General features: G+C 37.3%; 1 protein-coding gene across 1 annotated transcript in view; it reads left to right on the top strand.

The window, feature by feature from the left end:
• DNA2 (DNA replication helicase/nuclease 2) overlaps window positions 1-20,796 on the top strand; it is a 53,682-nt gene that overhangs the window by 15,068 nt on the left and 17,818 nt on the right. The window contains exons 6-13 of the mRNA XM_047071902.1: window positions 5,474-5,693; window positions 11,026-11,143; window positions 11,694-11,859; window positions 14,389-14,583; window positions 15,866-16,096; window positions 18,283-18,399; window positions 18,479-18,588; window positions 19,689-19,798. Of these exons, the coding sequence (XP_046927858.1) occupies window positions 5,474-5,693; window positions 11,026-11,143; window positions 11,694-11,859; window positions 14,389-14,583; window positions 15,866-16,096; window positions 18,283-18,399; window positions 18,479-18,588; window positions 19,689-19,798 (1,267 nt within the window). The remainder of the gene's footprint in view (window positions 1-5,473; window positions 5,694-11,025; window positions 11,144-11,693; window positions 11,860-14,388; window positions 14,584-15,865; window positions 16,097-18,282; window positions 18,400-18,478; window positions 18,589-19,688; window positions 19,799-20,796) is intronic.

The raw sequence follows: 20,796 nt of genomic DNA, 5'->3' as shown, positions 1-20,796 counted from the left end.
CTGGATCCTGCTTCAGATTCTGTGTCTCCTTCTCTCTCTGCCCCTCCCCCTCTTGCACTCTATCTCTCAAAAATAAACATTAAAAAAAAATTTTTTTTTTAATAAAGAAAAAAGGAGATACTGAGACCAGATGTGAATCCCAGTTTTGCCACAATTTAGCTGTGTGATTTAACCCCTGTACTAGTTTATGCATTGCTCAGATTTACTTTTAAAAGGCTCATTCTGGCTGCTTTTTTGGGACTATGATGTAGGATAAGGGCAGAGGTAGACCAATTTGGAGGCTCTTTCAAGAATCCAAGTAAGAGAAGCCGGTGGCTTAGACCACAGTGAGAGTTGTGGAAGTGATGAGAATCAGTTGGATTTTGGTCAGACTTGAGAGGTGGAACTGATAGATTTTGGATTGGATGTGGAGTAAGAGGGAAAGAATAGTCAGCAGTGATTCTAGGGGAGCAGGTGTGTTTAGAAGGGCATCAAGAGAGACTGGTAGAGGAGGATTTGGAGACAGGGAGTTAGACAACCATACTGAGAGGTTGTTCTATGGAATGGTAGGCAGAGGCTCATGTGGGGTTAAGAGAGATTTGCTGTTGTTTTGAAGATGGGAAGTATGACATGTTCATATGCTGACAGGGAGAGTTCCACAGAGAAGGCAGAATTCATCCTGAGAGATGGGAGAGTTCAGTTATGTCTTGAGTATGGAGAAGGAATGAGGGTACACTAGTGGAAGGGTTGACTATGAGAACACTTATTTCCTGGCATTGAAATCTCAGAAGTGGACTATTTCATCAAAGATATTTAGAAATTTTACAACCTTTTACATATTGCTAGAATTCTCTGAGAATTTTGTAATCATTTTAGAAGGTTGCTAGTAATGTTTAATGTCCTGTGTCTGGGGTGCCTGGGTGGCTCAGTCGGTTAAGTGTCAGACTCTTGATTTTGGCTCAGGTTTTGATCTCACAGTTGTGAGATCCAGCCCCAAGTCAGGCAGCGCAGAAGTTTCTTGGGATTCTCTCTTCCTCTCTGTCTCTCTGCTCTTCCCCCTGCATTGGGCTCTGTGCTGGAGCCTGCTTGGGATTCTCTCCCTCCCTTTCTCTGCCCCCTCCCTTGCTCACTTTCTTTGTCTCTCAAAAATAAATAAATAAGCTTTAAAAAAATGATAATTTAAGAAATCCTATATCTGCCAGCAGGATTTTAATTATTTTTATTTATTTTATTATTATTATTTACAGTTCAGTGACTCTCAGTATATTTGTAGAGTTGTGCACCATTACCACAATCAGTTTGCCAGGATTTAGATTTTTATATTATTTTATTTATTATTTTTTTGATTTTGAAATACATATTTATTTATAAATTAAACTTTAAAAATAAACTAAATTTAATTTAATTTTTTTTAGAGAGAGAGAACACTTGAGCAGGGAGGGGGGCAGAAGAAATGAGAAAATCTTAAGCAGACTCCAGGGCTCAATCCCACGACCCTGGGATGATGACCTGAGCTGAAATCAAGAGTAGGATGCTTAACTGACTGAGCCACCTAGGTGCCCCCTTGTAGTGTTTTGGTTTTTTTCAATGTTTATTTATTTTTGAGAAAGAGAGCGCATGCAAGCTGGGCAGCAGCAGAGAGAAGGGGACAGAGGATCCAAAGTGGGCTCTGTGCTGACAGCAGCGAGACTGATGTGAGACTCGAACTTGAGAACCGTGAGATCATGACCTGAGCCAAAGTCCAACACCCAGGTGTCCCCCACCCAACCCCCAGCCTCTTGTAGTGTTTTTTATAAATTTATAAATGCTTCATTCTTTGTTATTTCTTTGGAGCAGATTGCCTGTGTCTAGGATGGGGCATGGATCTTGGTACTTTAGTCTTCATTGTGATAAACAACTAAGTGTTTATTAAGTAGTCATTCTTTTCTTGATTCCTTGCATTGTTTTGTAGTATTTCTGTCATTCTGGTCTCTATTGATTTTCTGTAATAATTACAAGCTGAATTTTTTATTTCTCTTGTTCCTAATTGTTTCTTTATCCTTATTTACCCTCCCTCACTACACGCCTTTCTTTTCCTTTCTTGTTTATTTTGGAGTTCTTTAAATTTGCTTGAAAGTTAAAATTGTAGTGAATATCCATTTTCATGGTTGTTTCAGATATTAGCTTTTCTTTTACTCTTTAATTGTTTTAGCATTTTGTCTCCATGTTTTTTCTTTTGGTTAAAACTTATTGTTTTTGCAGTCATAAGCTGCATTTTCTCATAGACTCATGGACTTAACCTATTCAGCAAACATGTATTCCATATGCTGTGTCTGTGCTCAGGATTATGCTAGGTACTAGTGTTACAGGGAGACTAATTCTCTCCAAAAACTCTGTTGCTGGTAGTTGAAAACATAGGAGTGGAGGGCATTGCTCAAAGAAAACATGCAGGGCAACAGAAGAGGCACAGAACTCTGGGAGGTAAGGGTGTGCTATGTAAGGACAGAGGGGGAGATGAGTAGACTCCATCAAAGGAGGCTGAGGGATTAGGATGGATCAATAAGGGATTTGGTAGGCTGGAAGAAGTATATCAGGAAGCTGGGGAAAAGGTGGGATTCAGAGTTGTTTTTGACTTGAAATGTAGTGTGACTTGTTTAGGTTTTATATGAAAACAGTGATGGAGTTGAGTCTATAGTAGGAACCAAGATTCCCAGCTCAGTGTTCTCATCTCTGTGTTTTGGTATAAGATTTTTCTTTGTCTCAGTTATTTCTAATGGAATCTTATATGTCTGGGAAGAAGGCGCTCCTCTGTATTTTAGCTTGTGCCCTTTTCCCAGCAGTTTATAGCCAGTCTTTAAAAAAACAAAACAAAACAAAACCAACGACAACAAAAAATTTAGTATATAGCACAGAGAATGCGTCCTTTATTTATTTTTTAATTTTTTAATCTTTATTTTGAGAAAGAGAGAGAGAGAGAGACTGTGAGCGGGGGAGGAGCAGAGAGAGAAAGAGACACAGAATCTGAATCAGGCTCCAGGCTCTGAGCTATCAGTACAGAACCCAATGCAGGGCTCAAACTCACAAGCCGTGAGATCATGACCTGTGCCAAAGTCAGATGCTTAACCAACTAAGTCACCCAGGCATCCCAAGAATGAGACCTTTAAAAGCCTTTTAAAGAGACAACTTTCTCATCAATTGGTGGTAAATGTATATTTTCTTCATTTTCATGATAATCTATTCTCCATCAGGTCCTTCTTGAAGGAGTTTTATAGCATTATGTTGATTAAAATCATAGTAGTTGAATTCAAATACTGTCATTTATTCCACAGATCTAGGTGTAAAATCACATTACTCTTTTTTCTAGGGGAATGAATTTTATTAGCAACATTAACAGTTTCATTACCTATCTTCTATTAAGTATATATGTAACATTTTGTGAATAATAAAGTTTGTGTTATTTCACTGCATATTTGAATATATAACACAATTAGATAACATTTGGATAGAGAAAACAATAATATTTAAGAAATTTCAGATAAGTTGTAGCTTTCTTGAATTTCATACATACCTGAAGATTATATTTGAAGCATCCTGAAACAGCTAAAAAAGTGACTGAAGGGGGCGCCTGGGTGGCTCGGTTGGTTAAGCATCCGACTTCGGCTCAGGTCAAGGTCTCACGTTCCGTGAGTTCGAGCCCCGCGTCGGGCTCTGTGCTGACAGCTGAGTCTGGAGCCTGTTTCGGATTCTGTGTCTCCCTCTCTCTCTGCTCCTCCCCTGTTCATTCTCTGTCTCTCTCTGTCTCAAAAATAAACGTTAAAAAAAATTAAAAAAAAAAAGTGACTGAAGGTGGCAATTTTTCTCTTAAAAAATATTCTCATTTGTTAAGAAATAGCTGCTGATAGGGGCGCCTGGGTGGCGCAGTCGGTTAAGCGTCCGACTTCAGCCAGGTCACTATCTCGCGGTCCGTGAGTTCGAGCCCCGCGTCAGGCTCTGGGCTGATGGCTCGGAGCCTGGAGCCTGTTTCCGATTCTGTGTCTCCCTCTCTCTCTGCCCCTCCCCCGTTCATGCTCTGTCTCTGTCTGTCCCAAAAATAAATAAAAAAACGTTGAAAAAAAAAAAATTTAAAAAAAGAAATAGCTGCTGATATAAATAAATAACATAAAATTAGTAAACCAGAGTCAACTAAATCATGTATTCTGATGGTTATAATAAATCTCAATTTTTATATGTCATAAAATACTTAAAAAAAAATTTTTTTTTTTGAGAGAGAGTGAGCCTGTGAACCAGGAAGGGGCAGAGAGAGAGGGAGAGAGAGAATGCCAAGCAGGCTCTGCACCATCATTGCAGAGCCACATGTGGGACCCAAACCCACGAACCGTGAGATCATGACCCAAGCCGAAATTAAGACTGCTTAACTGATTGAGTCACCCAGGTGCCCTTAAACTACATTTTATTACTAGAAAAATTTTCCTTTTCATGTAAGATTTCCATTAGATTTAATATCTTATTTGGCTTTGAGTCTGAAATAGGATTAATAAAAGTTAGTGCTTATCTGACTTTTCTCCTGAAGAATAACTTACTGCTCTGAAAATAAATCTTAGATCTAAGAAAAGTATAAGAGGCTTGGAAAGTTATTTTCATCCCCTAATTCCTTTGATGTTTATAGATTTTTTTTTCCTCCTTCCTGTGCTCTTGGCTTTCTTAACAGTTAAGATATTAAACTCAGAACCTCTTGTAATACAAACAACAATGCTGAGTACTTAGTTTTAAATATTGATAGTGACAGAGATGGATTCATTTAATGATTAAGTAAAGAAAACAATGAGGAAATGTAGGAGCACATGAGGTCCTTTTGAAGATAGTTGTGGGGAGTATAGCGGTGAAGTGTTGGATAATCAAGACACACACTGCATAGGTGATGGGGAAAGGTAGCTCATACACAGTTTAATATGGTGTTAATGAAGAACACACCTTTGCTACCCTGGGTGCAACCATATTCAAGCCATTTTATATTAATCAGTGTAATAATTGTATACCAGAATATTCAGATTGGTATTGTGGCTTCCATAGTCTAAATAGACTTCTCTAGTAATCTAGGACTGGGGAATTTAAAGGCCCAAGTTAGGAAGATTGTAGTAGAAATGAACTGAAAAGGATAGATGATAAACATTAAGAAAATTTAAATTACATTAGTTAGAGGCTATAGGATAGCAGTTCTCAAACTTGAGCATGCATCAGGATCACTTGCAGAGTTTGTGAAACAAATTGCTCAGCTTCACCCAGAGAGTTTCTGATTGAGTAGGTCTGGAGTGGAGCCTGAGAATTTGCTTTTATAACAAGTTCCCAGGTGATGCTGATGCTGCCAGTCTAGGAGCCACACTTTGAGAATCACTGCTATAAAGGTATGTGGATGGTTTCCCATCCCTACATTCTCTGTTGTAAAATGAAGTTAATGCCAGCATATGAGAAACGAGCTAAGTGTTCTAATTAAGTATTTTTGTGTTTTGTTTTTTAGGCCAAGTGATGGTAGTAACAATAATTCAACGTGTAATATTGAAGTCATAAATTCATTGGATATTGAAGAAAGCATTTGGTCCCCTAGGTTTGGATTGAAAGGCAAAATAGATGTCACAGTTGGTGTGAAAATACATCGAGGATATAAAACGAAATATAAGATAATGCCTTTGGAACTTAAAACTGGCAAAGAATTAAATTCTATTGAACATCGTAGTCAGGTGGGTATAAGTCTTAATAAGAAAATTGGGAGTTTCTGGGTGGGTCAGTTGGTTAAGTGTCTGATTCTTGATTTTGGCTCAAGTCATCTCATGGTTTGTAGATCAAGTCGTGTGTCGTGCTTGAGATTCTTTCTCTCTACCCCTTCTCCACTTGCACTCTCTCTCAAAATAAATACACATTTAAAAAATATATATATTTGGGGCGCCTGGGTGGCTCAGTCGGTTAAGCGTCTGACTTTAGCTTAAGTCATGATCTCATGGTTTGTGGGTGCTAGTCCCATGCGGGCCCTGTGTTGGCAGTTCAGAACCTCGAGCCTGCTTCGGATTTTGTGTCTCCCTCTCTCCCTGCCTCTTCCCCGCTCATACTCTGTCTCCCTCTCTTTCTCGCTCTCAAAAATAAATAAAACATTAAAACAATGAAAAAAAAATAGGTCTGAAAAAAATGTAGGTCTGCTTACATATTTTGGTTCAATTTGTATAATTGTTATTTAAGTTTCATATAGTACTTTTTTTTTTTTTTTTTAAATAATCTCTACACCCAACATGGGGCTCAAACTCATGACTCCTAAATCAAGAGTCATATGCTCTTCTAACTGAGCCAGCCAGGAGCCCCTCAGTCCTTTTCAATTTGGGACGTACCCAGAGTACTCAATTTGTTTATAAATGTATACATAGCTATAGCAGAAAGTTTTCCCCAGCAAAGAAATATGATAGCTGAATTTGTAGGCCAGTGTTGCCAAGTTTATGCTGCCAAACTATGAAACAGATACTCCTAAAAAAATAATTCTTTGGTGATAAAAGTTGCAGAAACCAAGTATATTTGAAGATGTAATGATGCATGTTAGTGTATTAAAGTTTCTGAGAAATCTTAAAGTAATATGGATTTGTATTAGGTATGTATAAACCTAACAGTCTTTTATTGTCTTCCAAAACGATCTGGAATTTATATTATTTATAATGACTTAAAGCAATTAACATGAAATTTTATTTTGTTTTCTAATTATTTTCTTTTAAAAAATTTTTTTATTTTTCATTTAATTTATTTTTTAAAATTTACATTCAAGTTAGTTGTCATATAGTACAACAGTGATTTCAGTAGATTCCTTAATGCCCCTTACCTATTCAGCCCATCCCCCCCTCCCAATTTTCTCATTATTTTCATTCCCTCTGCCCACCTCCACATTGGAAGTCTGTGGCATATTCTAAACAGTTGTTTTTTTTTTTTTTTTTTTTAAGCTTATTTATTTATTTTGAGAGAGAGAGAGCGCACATGTGGAGGAGGAGCAGAGAGAGAGACAAGGGGAGAGAGAATCCTAGGCAGGCTCCATACTATCAGTGCAGAGCCCAATGTGGGGCTTGAACCCACCAACTGCAAGATGATGCCCCGAGCCAAAATCAAGAGTTGGATGCTTAACTGACTGAGCCCAGATGCCCCAAATATTTTTTTAAGTTTATTTATGTTCTAGACAGTTTTATACCAACAAAGGTAAAACTAAACGATAGTACTATTATTGTATTTTTATGGTATAATATATATTATGGGAATAAATAATATAACATAGCATTTGTAATATAACTTAAATTTCCTTTTGCCCTTGGAATTTTACATGATATTTCAGCAGATTTATTTATTTATTTATTTATTTTAGTTTCAACAGATTTTATATAAAGTACTGTTCGGATTCAAAATACTTAATTAGCAATTAAAGGGACTTTTTCTCATTAAATCTGTCTCACCATTCTTAATTGTATACCCATCACCAAATGTTCCCATGCAAGCTTTTCCATTTGGGAATTGGTGTTTCACCCCTTATTGGGTTTTACAGATATTGGAGGTAGAGGAAAAAATAGATTTCTGCTATTAGAAGACTTGAACTTTTCACTTTGGCAATACAGGAATGGCTAAAATAATGAATTAAAGATTAAATTAATTAAAGATTAAAGCTCTCTTGAGGAAGGAAAATCATGCCAAGATATAAGAAAAGCTGTTTTTGAAGTCAAAGATTTGAAAAATAGTGTTCTATGTACATGTGACCGAAAATTTTATTTTTTTAATGACAAGTTTGATTGAAATCACTTTTGATTGCTAAAAGAAAGAGAAATATAAAAGCATTTTAGCATCTAAAGTTGTCAAGATTCAAAGACATTCTAAGGTTGCCATTCTGACTCTGCCTTCAAGAATATTACTGTATACAAAGAATATTAATTGTAATTAATTTTAGTCAGTTGAAACTTTTATCTTTGCAAGAAGAGAAGCTACAAGAAGAATTTTAAGAATAATAGAGTATTTCTTGTATTAAAACACGAGGAAAATGATTAGAGCAAGGCTCAAACAAAAATATTGGAATTTATGGGGCGCCTGGGTGGCTCAGTCGGTTGGGCGGCCGACTTCGGCTCAGGTCATGATCTCGCAGTCTGTGGGTTCGAGCCCCGCGTCGGGCTCTGTGCTGACAGCTCGGAGACTGAAGCCTGTTTCAGATTCTGTGTCTCCCTCTCTCTGACCCTCCCCCATTCATGCTCTGTCTCTCTCTGTCTCAAAAATAAATAAACATTAAAAAAAAATTTTTTTTTTTTAAATATTGGAATTTATATTGCATATTCACTATTCAAGAATGAAGGAGGGGCACCTGGGTGGCCCAGTGGGTTGAGAATCTGACTCTTAATTTCCGCTCAGGTCATGACCCCAGGGTCGTGGGATTGAGCCCCAGGTTGGGCTCTAGGTAGAAGATGGAGCCTGCTTATGATTCTCTCTCCCTCTGCCACTTTCCCCTAGTCATGCGTGTGCGTTCTCTCTCTCTCTCCCTCTCTCTCTCTCTAAAATTAACAACAACAACAAAACGTAAAAAAGAGACATTGAAGAAATTACAGTAAACCATTGAGTTATATAGGTATTGGGGATGAGGAAAGACATATATATCCCTTCTTAGAAGATCTGACTGTTTCACTTTGGTAATGCAGAAAAAGCTCATGTTATAGACTAACTTAATTTAAGGAATGTCTTTATAAATGGATAATGTTACCAAAACTCATGTCTTTTTTCTTTTTTTTTTCTGTTTGTTTATTGAGAGCAGGAGAGAGCACGTGGGGAAGGGGCAGAGAGAGAGGGAAAAGAGAATCCCAAGAAGGCTTCACACTCAGCACGGAGCCCCACGTGGGGTTGATCTCATGGACCATGAGATCATGACCTGAGCAGAAATCAAGAGTCAGATGCTCAAACAACTGAGCTCCCCAGGCCCCCCCTAAATTTTGTTATTTTTTTGTCTTTTTTTTTTTTTAAGTTTATTTATTTGAGAGAGAGAAAGAGCAGGGAAGGGGCAGAGAAAGAAGGAGAGAGAGAATCCCACACAGGCTTTGTGCTGACAGTGCAGAGTCTGATGTGAGACTCAAACCCATGAATCATGAGATCATGGCCTGAGCCAGTCAGATGCTTAACCAACTTAGCCATCCAGGAGCCCCAATTTTGTTATTTTTTTAAAGTAAGCTCTCAGCATGGGGTTTGAATTCCCAACCTTGACATGAAGAGTCACATGCTCTGCTGACTGAGCCAGCCAGGCACCCCTAAAACACATTTAAAAAAAAAATGTTTGTAATGTTTATTTATTTTTGAGAGAGAGATGGAGACAGAGCATGAATGGGGGCAAGGTGGGGGGGCGGGCATAAGAGAGAGAAGACATAGAATCCAAAGCAGGCTCCAGGCTCTGAGCTGTCCACACAGAGCCTGATGCAGGGCTCAAACTCACAAACCATGAGATCATGACCTGAGCCAAAGTCAGATGCCTAACTGACTGAGCCACCCAGGCACCCAAAACACATTTTTTAAAGGAAAAATATTATATGGAGCTATGATATCTAAACCAAAAAAAAAAGAACCTGTTTAACTTGTGATACAGTTGAATTATAATAATACTGTAAAATTTCAACCCAATTTCCTTTTGTTACAATATAAGAAAATGTCATTTCAGATACTTTTCCCTTCTAATAAGTTCCAGCATCAGAGTTCTTTATATTCCTTCCTTCTGCCTCAGTTCCTTTGGAGGGAAAAATAGCACAGAAAGAAACAATTTCAGATGACTCCCTTGGTCTACAGCCCCAAGGCTCTACCCTGTCACTTATGGATTCATTTTAATTTAAAAAAGTTTTTCAAAAGTTTTATTTGGTACCTATGCTGTATCAGGGAACACGAACACGAGTAGTATGTTTGTAAAACTGCCTCCCAAAACATGCTTCATAGGCTCAAATATTGAAGCAACAGCCCTTCATCAGGATATTATGTAAGGGCATCTTGATTTGGGATCAAGCACCACATCAGGTTCTGTGTTGACAGCCAGGAGCCTGCTTGGGATTCTCTCTCTCTCTCTCTCTCTCTCTCTCTTTCTCTCTCTCTCTGTTTCTCTGCCCCTCCCCAGCTTTTGTGTGCATGCTCTCTCTGTCAAAATAAATAAAATTTAAAATAATATATTTTATTTTTAAGTAATCTTTGCATGCAATGGGGGGCTCCAACTCAAGCCCAAGATCAAGAGTCTTATGCTCTACTGACTGAGCCAGCCAGGTGCCCCATTATATTTTAAATATAGCTTAGAAAACAAGAATGTAATTATAATTTGACGTATGTAGGCATGTTAATTACAATGACTGGTGTTGGTATTTTAGAATGATTTAAAGACAAATCATTCAACATTTTCATCTTGGAAATCTCTTGGAAAACAAGCTAACTTGTTAGTAGGGTGTCTGTGACTGAATGACTTGCCATTACTGCTAAGGTGTTTTCACGAACTGTAAACTAGCTGTTTCTAACTTGTCTTAGATGGTTTCCCAGGAGAGCACCACATAAATTTAACGCAGTTAATAATGACTCATGCTCTGCAAAAAGCAGTGAACGCTGTAGAGTTAGTCTCACTTAGTTGTCCCAGTAACTATGACATAAGTAACACGCATTTTTGTGTTTAGTTCACTTATTTTATTTTATTTAGTTCACTTATTTTAAACAGGGAAAATAGTGTCTAAAGTCTGTTAACTTCAGAATGTGAAATATAGTTTGGTTAATTTCCCTCTTTAATTTATTGGAAATCTAAATATTTACTAAGAAAAATTCTATGTATCTCTTTTTGGTGTAAAACTGAGAAGTATAAACAGTGGTCATGTTGTGGAAATTAAATATTTGTCATTGAATTATCCTGTTACCTCTACTAATTTGCCTTGTATTGTTTTCAAAATGGAAATAACTTCATTGACCTTTTGATTTTAAAATTACAATATGTGTTGATTGCTAAACATGCATGGAAATATGAGAGCTCAAGTTTTATTTGACAAAATGTACAATGTTTTTTCACAGCTTGTTCTGTACACACTGCTAAGTCAAGAGAGGAGAGCTGATCCAGAGGCCGGTCTGCTCCTTTACCTCAAGACTGGCCACATGTACCCTGTGCCCGCCAAACATCTTGATAAAAGAGGTTGAGCTGTTCTCTCTCAATTCACTTCCCTGGGTTTTGTTTGTTTGTTTTTTTCCTTTAACCTTTGGCAATCTGTGTATATACCTGGCAGTATCCACTATATTTGCTAGGCCTAATACAGGTTGTAATGTGTAGTTGTGGATTGATTGATTGATTGATTGATTGTGGTATATTTTTAAAAGAATTTGAACAATATACTGTATAGATGAAAACATTAACCTTTTAAAGTTTTATTATTCAAAAATTTATTTTAAGCTTCCTGTCTTATATTTGAGACATTCTAGATAGCTGTATTCATCCTTAAAATTTAATTATAAATACCAACTTCACAATATTTACTGTTTATGAGATATATGGTTGTTTAAAAGAACTTATCAAGTGAGCAACAGTTGAAGGAAATATATGCCAATTTGTTAACAGTGGTTATTCTAGTGTAATGGGAAATACGAATGTTGTTTATTTTATGTTTTTAAATCTGAAAGCTTTATGTGAGAAGGATATGTAATAAGCTTTACTTAATTCTTAAACTACCCCCCTTTTTCCCCCATAGAATTATTAAGGCTAAGAAACCAGATGGCATTCTCTTTGTCTAACCGTATTAGCAAATCTTCTGTTGGAAAGGAGAAGACAAACCTTGCTCCTTTGCCACAAATAATTGAGGAAGAGCAAACTTGTAAATACTGTTCACATGTTGGCAACTGTGCTCTTTATAGCAGGTAAAAACATTGCCTTCCAAAAGTATTCGTTCCAGTTAAAAGGATTTAACTTTGTTGTATGGTCTGGCATTGATGATTTCATTTTAGTTATTTTTCTTTGTGGGTAGTATTCCTAAAATGAAGAGAGTAGGGGGAATAAAAGTACAGTTCATATTTTGTAAGCAGCCTTTTTCCTTGGGGAATAATAGAATGCATTCTAAGCTTTTTCCAAAAGTGGTTACTTATTTTTGCTGCAAATAGTTTCTGGGGAAATGAAATAATTTTAGGACTTAATGGAATCTGGTTAAGGGACGTCTGGCTGGCTCAACTGGTCTGGCTGGCTCAACATGCGAATTGATCTCGGAGTTGTAAGTTTGAACCCCATGTAGAGTGTAGAGATTACTTAAAAATAAAAAATCTTTGGAGCACGTGGGCGGCTCAGTTGGTTGGGCGTCTGACTCTTGATTTCATCTCAGGTCATGATCTCATTGTTGGTGGAGTTGAGCCCTACATCGGGCTTTGCACTGACAGTGGAGCCTCCTTGGGATTCTCTTTCTCCCTCTCTCTCTGCCCCTCCCCTACTGATGTCCTCTCTCTTTCTCTCTCTTTTTCTCAAATAAACATTAAAAAAAATAATAATTTAAATTTAAAAAATTAAAAAAAAAATTTAATGTTTATTTATTTTTGAGAGAGAGAGAGTGCAAGCAGTGGAGGGGGAGAGAGAGAGGGAGACACAGCATTTGAAGCAGGCTCCAGGTTCTGAGCTGTCAGCACAGAGCCCAATGCAGGGCTCAAACTCACGAACCGTGAGATCATGACCTGAGCCGAAGTCAGACGCTCAACCGACTGAGCCACCCAGGTACCCCAAAATAAAAAATCTTAGGGGCGCCTGGGTGGCGCAGTCGGTTAAGCGTCCGACTTCAGCCAGGTCACGATCTCGCGGTCCGTGAGTTCGAGCCCCGCGTCGGGCTCTGGGCTGATGGCTCAGAGCCTGGAGCCTGTTTCCGATTCTGTGTCTCCCTCTCTCTCTGCCCCTCCCCCGTTCATGCTCTGTCTCTCTCTGTCCCAAAAATAAATAAACGTTGAAAAAAATAAATAAATAAATAAATAAAAAAAAAAAATCTTAAAAAGAGAAAAAGGGAATTAGTATAGGAATTCTAAGTAACTTTTCTTAAATGATATTTAAGAAATCTTCCAGTTCTTAGTTGCTATTTTAATTTCATGCCTTGTCTAGTTAAAAACAGGGAAATTGTTTCTTTTAGTATGATTCAACAGACTTGTTTTGTTTATAGATGTCTATTTTTCTTTTCTTTTTTTAAGATTTTTTTTTTTTTTTTTAGGTGATCTCTATACCCAGCATGGGGCTCTAACTTCCAGTCTTGAGATAAAGAGTTGCATGCTTTACTGACTAAGCTAGCCAGGTGCCTATATGTGTATTTTTCTATGTATGGGGAGTTTATTAGGTGTCTTATGGACCTTCGTAGGCCAGTGGAAATCTTGAAGGACACAAAAAAGTAGTTAGATGTAAATACAGAGTAGGAAACAATATCAAAGCAAGACCAAAGTTCTTTTGTTTAAGTCCAAAGTTCTAATTCAGTCTATTCACATAAAGGACTTATTTTTTTAATGTTTATTTATTTTTGAGAGAGACACAGAGCGTGACCAGGGGAGGGCCAGAGAGAGGGAGACACAGAATCCAAAGCAGGCTCTTGGCTCTGAGCTGTCAGCACAGAACTGTTTGCAGGGCTCGAACCCACGAACCATGAGATCATGACCTAAGCCGAAGTTGGACACAACCGAGCCACCCAAGCGTTCCCACATAAAGCACTTTTATTTATTTACTTTTTAATTTTTTTAATGTTTATTATTATTATTTTTGAGAGGGAGAGACGGAGTGTGAGCGGGGGAGGGGCAGAGAGAGGGAAACACAGATCAGAGGTAGGCTCCAGGCTGCCCACGAACCTTGAGATCATGACCTGAGCTGAAGTCAGACACTTAACCAGCTGAGCCACCCAGGTCCCCATAAAGGACTTTTAAAAGTATTTTATCAAATAAATGATCTCTTAAAGGCAGAAGAAATCTTATTTTATTCTTTATGTTTTTTATGCCTCTATAACATTTATTTCTATACAATAATCCCAAAATTAGTATTAAGCAGAATTTATATTCCATACAATTCTCCATGTTTTTATGTTGACATTCTTATGATACAGAGCTGGATGTACAATATTGTGATTTTGAGAAATGCAATTGTATAAAAAGCCAAGATTTGCTACATATAGGAATGAAAACTAGAGTATCCCAAACTTAAGTTAGGGTGATAGTCCTTAAAAGCAAAATAATGCAGTACTGGGTTTCTTATGCATTTTGTTTTATAAAAAGCCATTTTGCTTATAACATGTTGAAATGATTTTTAACGAAAATTAGGAGCTTTGGTTATAAGCTATGGTGATCATCATATACATGTGCTTATTTTAGAAATAGCCTCATTTTTATAGCTAGCCAGTCTAATATTTTATATACATCTCTGACTTGGAGCTATATCTTTAGAGCAGTTGAACAACAGATGGATGACAGTTCAGTCCCAATTGGCATGCTGCCCAAAATAAAAGAAGAAACCCAACATCTGAAGCTTTCACACTTGGAGTATTTCAGCCTTTGGTGTCTAATGTTAACCCTGGAGTCACAATCAAAGGATAATAAAAAGAATCACCAACATATATGGTTAATGCCTGCTTCAGAAATGTGAGTGGTCCATTTAATACAGTAAAACGTCAGTAACTTATATTAGCTAATGGGATGACATTTGGAAAAATGTCAGGATATGTAATAACATTTCAGAGATGTGCAGTTTCATATATTCATGCCAACTCTAGATGGCTATGAAGGAATTATTTCTAAGTAGAGCACAATTGTTACTTTTAGTAGGTTAAATATGACTTGAGAAATCTTATTTTAAAAATTATTGGTAAGTCCTTGTTTATCATTGAAAAGAGTATAAAGTTTAATATATCATAAGGTGAATTTTAGCATCCTAGTAGAGTACAAGTTAATGAAGTTTCACTTAGTATTTTATAAAGTTTATATATTTAGTAAGTTCTGATACAGATTCAAATTTTCTAAAGTTGGTCCATCTTTCATTTTGTGAGATCTGTTTTTTTACAAGTTGCTTATAAATATGGATTCAAATTTTCTAAAGTTGGTTAGTCATTTTGTGATATCTATTTTTTTTACAAGTTGCTTATAAATAAGTAATTTTGTTATCTTTACATAGTATTTTTCTTTAGTATTTAGTTGCTTTTGATCTACTTGTTTATAACTTTTGAGAATGAATATTGATTTTAATGTGACTTTAGAAATAATTGAATCATTTTCTTAATAGTAAATTTTAACACAAGGAGTCATTACAGTGGATAAAGTGTAAGTAGCTTTTGATAGACTCCATAAGTATAGTGAATGTGTCAAGTGTACATGCCAACAAGCTTCTGAAGTTGTATAGTATTTAATAGTAGTGCCTGAGAGATTGTAAATGCTTAATACTTATCTCTTAGAAACAGTGGAATTATCAGTTTGCTTGCCATTATTTTAATAAGAATAATTACAAATCCTTTTATAAATACTAAAGAAATAGGCACTATTTTCTTCACATCAGGTTCAGGAAACGTTATTACCATTTGCTTTCTGTAATGTTACATGTATCAGCATATGAAGTTGAGGTATTGTTCAGAGTTCAAAGTGCTGATACATGTTGTTCAGAGAAACCAGCCTGTGGGTACAACAAGGGATGTGCTTCCTAGCACTTGTCTAGGGATGGTTTGGTGAGAGATTATTTTAAAACTAACAGAATGTTTCCTTAGCATTTCTAACACTTCAATGTAGATTGTAGAAAATGTAAAAATGATGGACTCATTGTTACCATTATAACTTCCAGGGGTCAGAGGAACAAGTAAATTGTGGAAAAATGCAAATACAGTATTTATATATATGATGTAAATGGAAGCTTTTTCTCTTTCTCTCTGTTTCATAGGGAAGAGAGTGGCAACTGCATTGGAAACCTGATTAGAACAGAACGTGTAAAGACAGTTTGTGATGGGCAATATTTACATAATTTTCAACGTAAAAATGGTGCCATGCCTATCACAAATCTAATGGCAGGTGATAGAGTTATTTTAAGTGGAGAAGAGAGAACACTGTTTGCTTTGTCTAGGGGATATGTGAAGGAGATTAACATGACATCAGTAACCTGTTTATTAGACAGGTAATGAAAAGTTCCGTTGGAGGGGGTGGGTAACAGCTTTATTGATATGTAAATTACATACTATACTAGTCATTCGTTTAAAGTATACAATTCCATGGCTTTTAGTATATCCTTAGAGTTGTGCAGCCATCACCAAAGTCAGTTTTAGCATATTTTCATTACTCCAGAAAGAACCCTTGTACCCTTTGGTATTCACACCCCCTACACTAGGGAGTCACCAGTTTCTTTTCTGTCTCTCTAAATGTGCCTGTTCTGAACATTTCCTATAAATGGGATTATGCAATATGTGGTCTTTTGTGACTGGCATTTTTCACGTAGCATACTGTTACTGAGATTCATCTTCATGGAGTAACACATGTCAATACTTCATTCTCCAACTCCTTCCTTTTTTTTTTTTTTTAACTAATCCCTATGCCCAACCTAGGGCTTGAACTCTCCACCTCTAGGTCAAGAGTTGCATGCTCCGCCGACTGACCCAGCCAGGTGCCCCACTTCATTCCCTTTTCTTAAAAAAAATGTAAAATTCACATAACACAAAATTAACCACTAGCCATTTAAAAACATACAGTTCAGTGACCTTTAATACATTCACAGTATATTGTGTAACTGTCACTTCTATCTAGTATTTTCATCACCCTGAAAGGAAACATTCCCATTAAACAGTCTATCTCCCCTCAGTTCCTGGCAACAACTATTCTGTTTTCTGTCTCTATGGATGCATCTAGTCTGGATATTTCATATAAATAGAATCAAAATATGTGTTGTTGTTATTTATTGCCTAGCTTCTTTTACTTGGTATAATGTTTATGAGGTTCATCTAAGTTTTGGCATTTACCAGTACCTTATTTCTGTATGTCTGAATAATATTCTGTTATGTGGATAGGCCACATTTTGCTCCTCCATTTATCAGCTGATTGACATTTGACTTGTTTTCACATTTTGGGTGTTATAGCTAGTGTTGCTATAAATATACACATACAAATTTTTATGTGAATATATATATATTTTAAATATTTTTTTATTAGTTTTCTTTATTTTTGAGGGGCAGAGAGAAAGAGGGAGACACAGAATCTGAAGCAGGCTCCAGACTCTGAGCTGTCAGCACAGAGCCCGATGAAGGGCCTGAACTCACAAACCGTGAGATCATGATCTGAGCTAGTCGGATGCTCAACTGACTGAGCCACCCAGGCGCCCCATATGTGAATATATTTTTTATCTTCCTTTGTAGGTACCTACCAGTGGTATTGCTGGGCTATGCACTATTTTGAGTTTAATATTTTGAGGAGCTACCAAACTGCCAAACATTTATCTAGCATGTTCTGTTTTATAATGCTTATGTGGACATAATCTGATCTAGTTCTCACAACCACATGAATGGCAGGCAGGCTAGACCCCCTTTGTCAGCTATGAAGCTTATTCTGAGCTCTCACCATTTCATTATCTCCTTTTACAATGTATGCTGGTTGAATATGCAGGTTGGGAAGAGGGTGAGGTTAAGGGAGAGGGAAGAATAAAGCAGTGGTATAGAAGCAAGTGCTATTAACTGGGATCAGAACCACAGAATGAGGATCAGGTTCAGCAGGGATGAAGATTTGTTCAGTTTTGAATATATTCAGTTTCATAGCCTTGGTTTGGCCACGTGGAAAGATACTGCTGCCTGCTGGATATCCAAACCTGAAGCTTGGGTGAGCAACCAGTTGGAAGAGGAATATGAGGTCAGAGCCACATAAGGGCTTGGAACCAAAGGGAAATTCCAAGGAAGAGCAGTATACAGGACCATGGAAGGAACCCTAGGGTTTGAGGAGCTGGAGGAAGAGTGGGAGAAGGCATCAGGAAAGAGACCTGTGCTCCAGGCTAGAAGAGAGAGAGGGGCCATGTGTTCAGGATCCTTCTGGGGGTGGTGAGCCCAGGCTAGACTGTAAACCAAGGCCTAGTGAATTTCAGCAGATGTAGGTTCCTGATTAACTGCTTTGACCTTAGTGTCTTGTACCCTACTTTTCTCTCTTTTCCTGCCAGTCCACCCTTCTTCTATTGTCTTTGATTGGCAAGTATGAATTTTAGGGCCTAGTAGCCATTTTTAATAGCTATTCTGGCCCATTTACTCTTAGCAAACAGCAGTGTATTTCTTACATAGACTGACCGTGTTAAATGAAAAACATTTACGTACATGTGTTTTGCTGTTGTAGGAACTTGTCAGTACTCCCAGAATCAACTTTGTTCAGATTGGACCAGGAAGAAAAGAATTGTGATATAGATACCCCATTAGGAAATCTTTCTAAATTGATGGAAAATACTCGTGTCAGGTTTGTAACAATGAATAAATCTGAAATTTACCCCACTTTCCTAAGGAATATTACTAAAAGCATTTTTTTTCCTTGTCAGTCAGAAACTTCGAGATTTGATCATTGACTTTCGTGAACCTCAGTTTATATCCTACCTCAGTTCTGTTCTTCCACATGATGCAAAGGATACAGTTGCCTGCATTCTGAAAGGTATGTGATAATGAGCATGTCTTCTACCATTGTTCTTGGTTGTATTTATAATGTAATGTATGTCACAGTCTGTCGTGTTATTTATTTAACTTGCAGTTATAATTTTTGGACAGATTCTCTTAGGAAACAGTTTACATATACACTTTAACATCACTGTCACATTTTCTTATTTTGAAAAGACCTATTAGGGGCGCCTAGGTGGCTCAGTCGGTTAAGCATCTACCTTCAGCTCAGGTCATGATCTCACAGTTCCTGAGTTAAAGCCCCTCATAGGGCTCTGTGCTGACAGCTTAGAGCCTGGAGCCTGCTTCAGATTCTGTGTCTCCCTTTCTCTCTGCCCTTCCTCTCTTTGTGCTTTATATCTCTCTCTCAAAAATGCATAAACATTTAAAAAAGGAAGGAAGGGGGCGCCTGGGTGGCGCAGTCGGTTAAGCGGCCGACTTCAGCCAGGTCACGATCTCGCGGTCCGTGAGTTCGAGCCCCGCGTCAGGCTCTGGGCTGATGGCTCGGAGCCTGGAGCCTGTTTCCGATTCTGTGTCTCCCTCTCTCTCTGCCCCTCCCCCGTTCATGCTCTGTCTCTCTCTGTCCCCAAAATAAATAAAAAAAAAAAAAAAAGTTGAAAAAAAAAAAATAAAAAAGGAAGGAAGGAAGGAAGGAAGGAAGGAAGGAAGGAACAAAGGAAGGAAGGAAGGAAGGAAGGAGGGAGGGAAGAAAGAAAAGAAAGAGAAAGAAAGAAAGAAAGAAAGAAAGAAAGAAAGAAAGAAAGACAGACAAACAGATGTATTCAAGAACAGACTTGAATAGAGGCTGCTTTCTTTTCTGAGAGAGAGAGAGAGAGAGAGAGAGAGAGACACACAGAGTGTGAGCAGGGCAGAGGCAGAGAGAGGGAGACACAGAATCTGAAGCAGGCTCCAGGCTGCACTGTCAGCACAGAGCCCGATGTGGGGCTTGAACTCATAAACTGTGAGATTATGACCTAAGCCGTAGACGGGGCTTAATGGATTGAGCCACCCAGTCACCCCAAGGCTACTTTTCTTCTAGTTAATTTGCTCACTGAAATCCAACATTCTTTTTCCCATTATTTTAAAATTTAAATGCAGGTTTGAATAAACCTCAGAGGCAAGCAATGAAAAAGGTACTTCTTTCAAAAGACTACACACTCATCGTGGGCATGCCTGGAACAGGAAAAACAACTACCATATGTACTCTCGTAAGGTTATTATTCTTCTGCTTAGAAACTAAGTATTTAAATCAGCTTCTCAGTTCAGACAGTGTGATGTCTGCTATCAAAAGGGCTGAATTTTAAATCAAGTCTTCATTTCAAATTAACCTTTTAGAATGACAGGAGAAATAGAAAAACTAAGTCACAAAAAATTGTAATCATGTTGTAGGTTTCCTGCATTTAGGATTGTCTGAGATCTCTTTCTGTTGATGGCATGTATGTCATTGTATGTTTTCCTTCCCTTTAAAAAATGCCTGGTGGCTCAGTCGGCTAAGCATCTGACTTGGGCCCAGGTCATGATCTCGTGGTTTGTGAGTTCAAGCTTCACATCAGGCTCTCTGCTGTCAGCACAGAGACTGCTTCAGATCCTCTGTCTCCCTATCTCTGCCTCTCCCTTGCTTGCATGTGCGTGCATGTGTGCACACTTTTTTCCTGTCTCTCAAAAATAATAAATATTTAATATATATAAATATAAATATTTATATATATTTAAATATTATATATGTTTATATATTATAAATATAATGTTATATTTATACATTTTTAAATATTTTTAAATTTTTAAAAATATTTAAAAATTTTGGGGTGCCTGGGTGGCGCAGTCGGTTAAGCGTCCGACTTCAGCCAGGTCACGATCTCGCGGTCCGTGAGTTCGAGCCCCGTGTCGGGCTCTGGGCTGATGGCTCAGAGCCTGGAGCCTGTTTCCAATTCTGTGTCTCCCTCCCTCTCTGCCCCTCCCCCGTTCATGCTCTGTCTCTCTCTGTCCCAAAAATAAATAAACGTTGAAAAAAAAAAATTTAAAAATTTTAAAATATATGTGTAAATATAAAATATTTATAAATCTAATATTTATATAAATATAATTATTTATAGAATATATATAAATATATAAATATAAATATTTAATAATAAACATTAAACAATAAAGTAAATAAAAATGATAAATTATATAGAAGTGGTTGAAATAGATTTTTCTGGTATTCTCC

Source organism: Lynx rufus, unplaced genomic scaffold, assembly GCF_022079265.1.
Source record: "Lynx rufus isolate CCGP_SWC_20201006 ecotype Redwood Valley unplaced genomic scaffold, mLynRuf1.p SCAF_11, whole genome shotgun sequence".
Lineage (NCBI taxonomy): Eukaryota > Metazoa > Chordata > Mammalia > Carnivora > Felidae > Lynx > Lynx rufus.
Note: the sequence above shows the minus strand (reverse complement) of the source record. Positions and strands in the feature narration are given on the sequence as shown.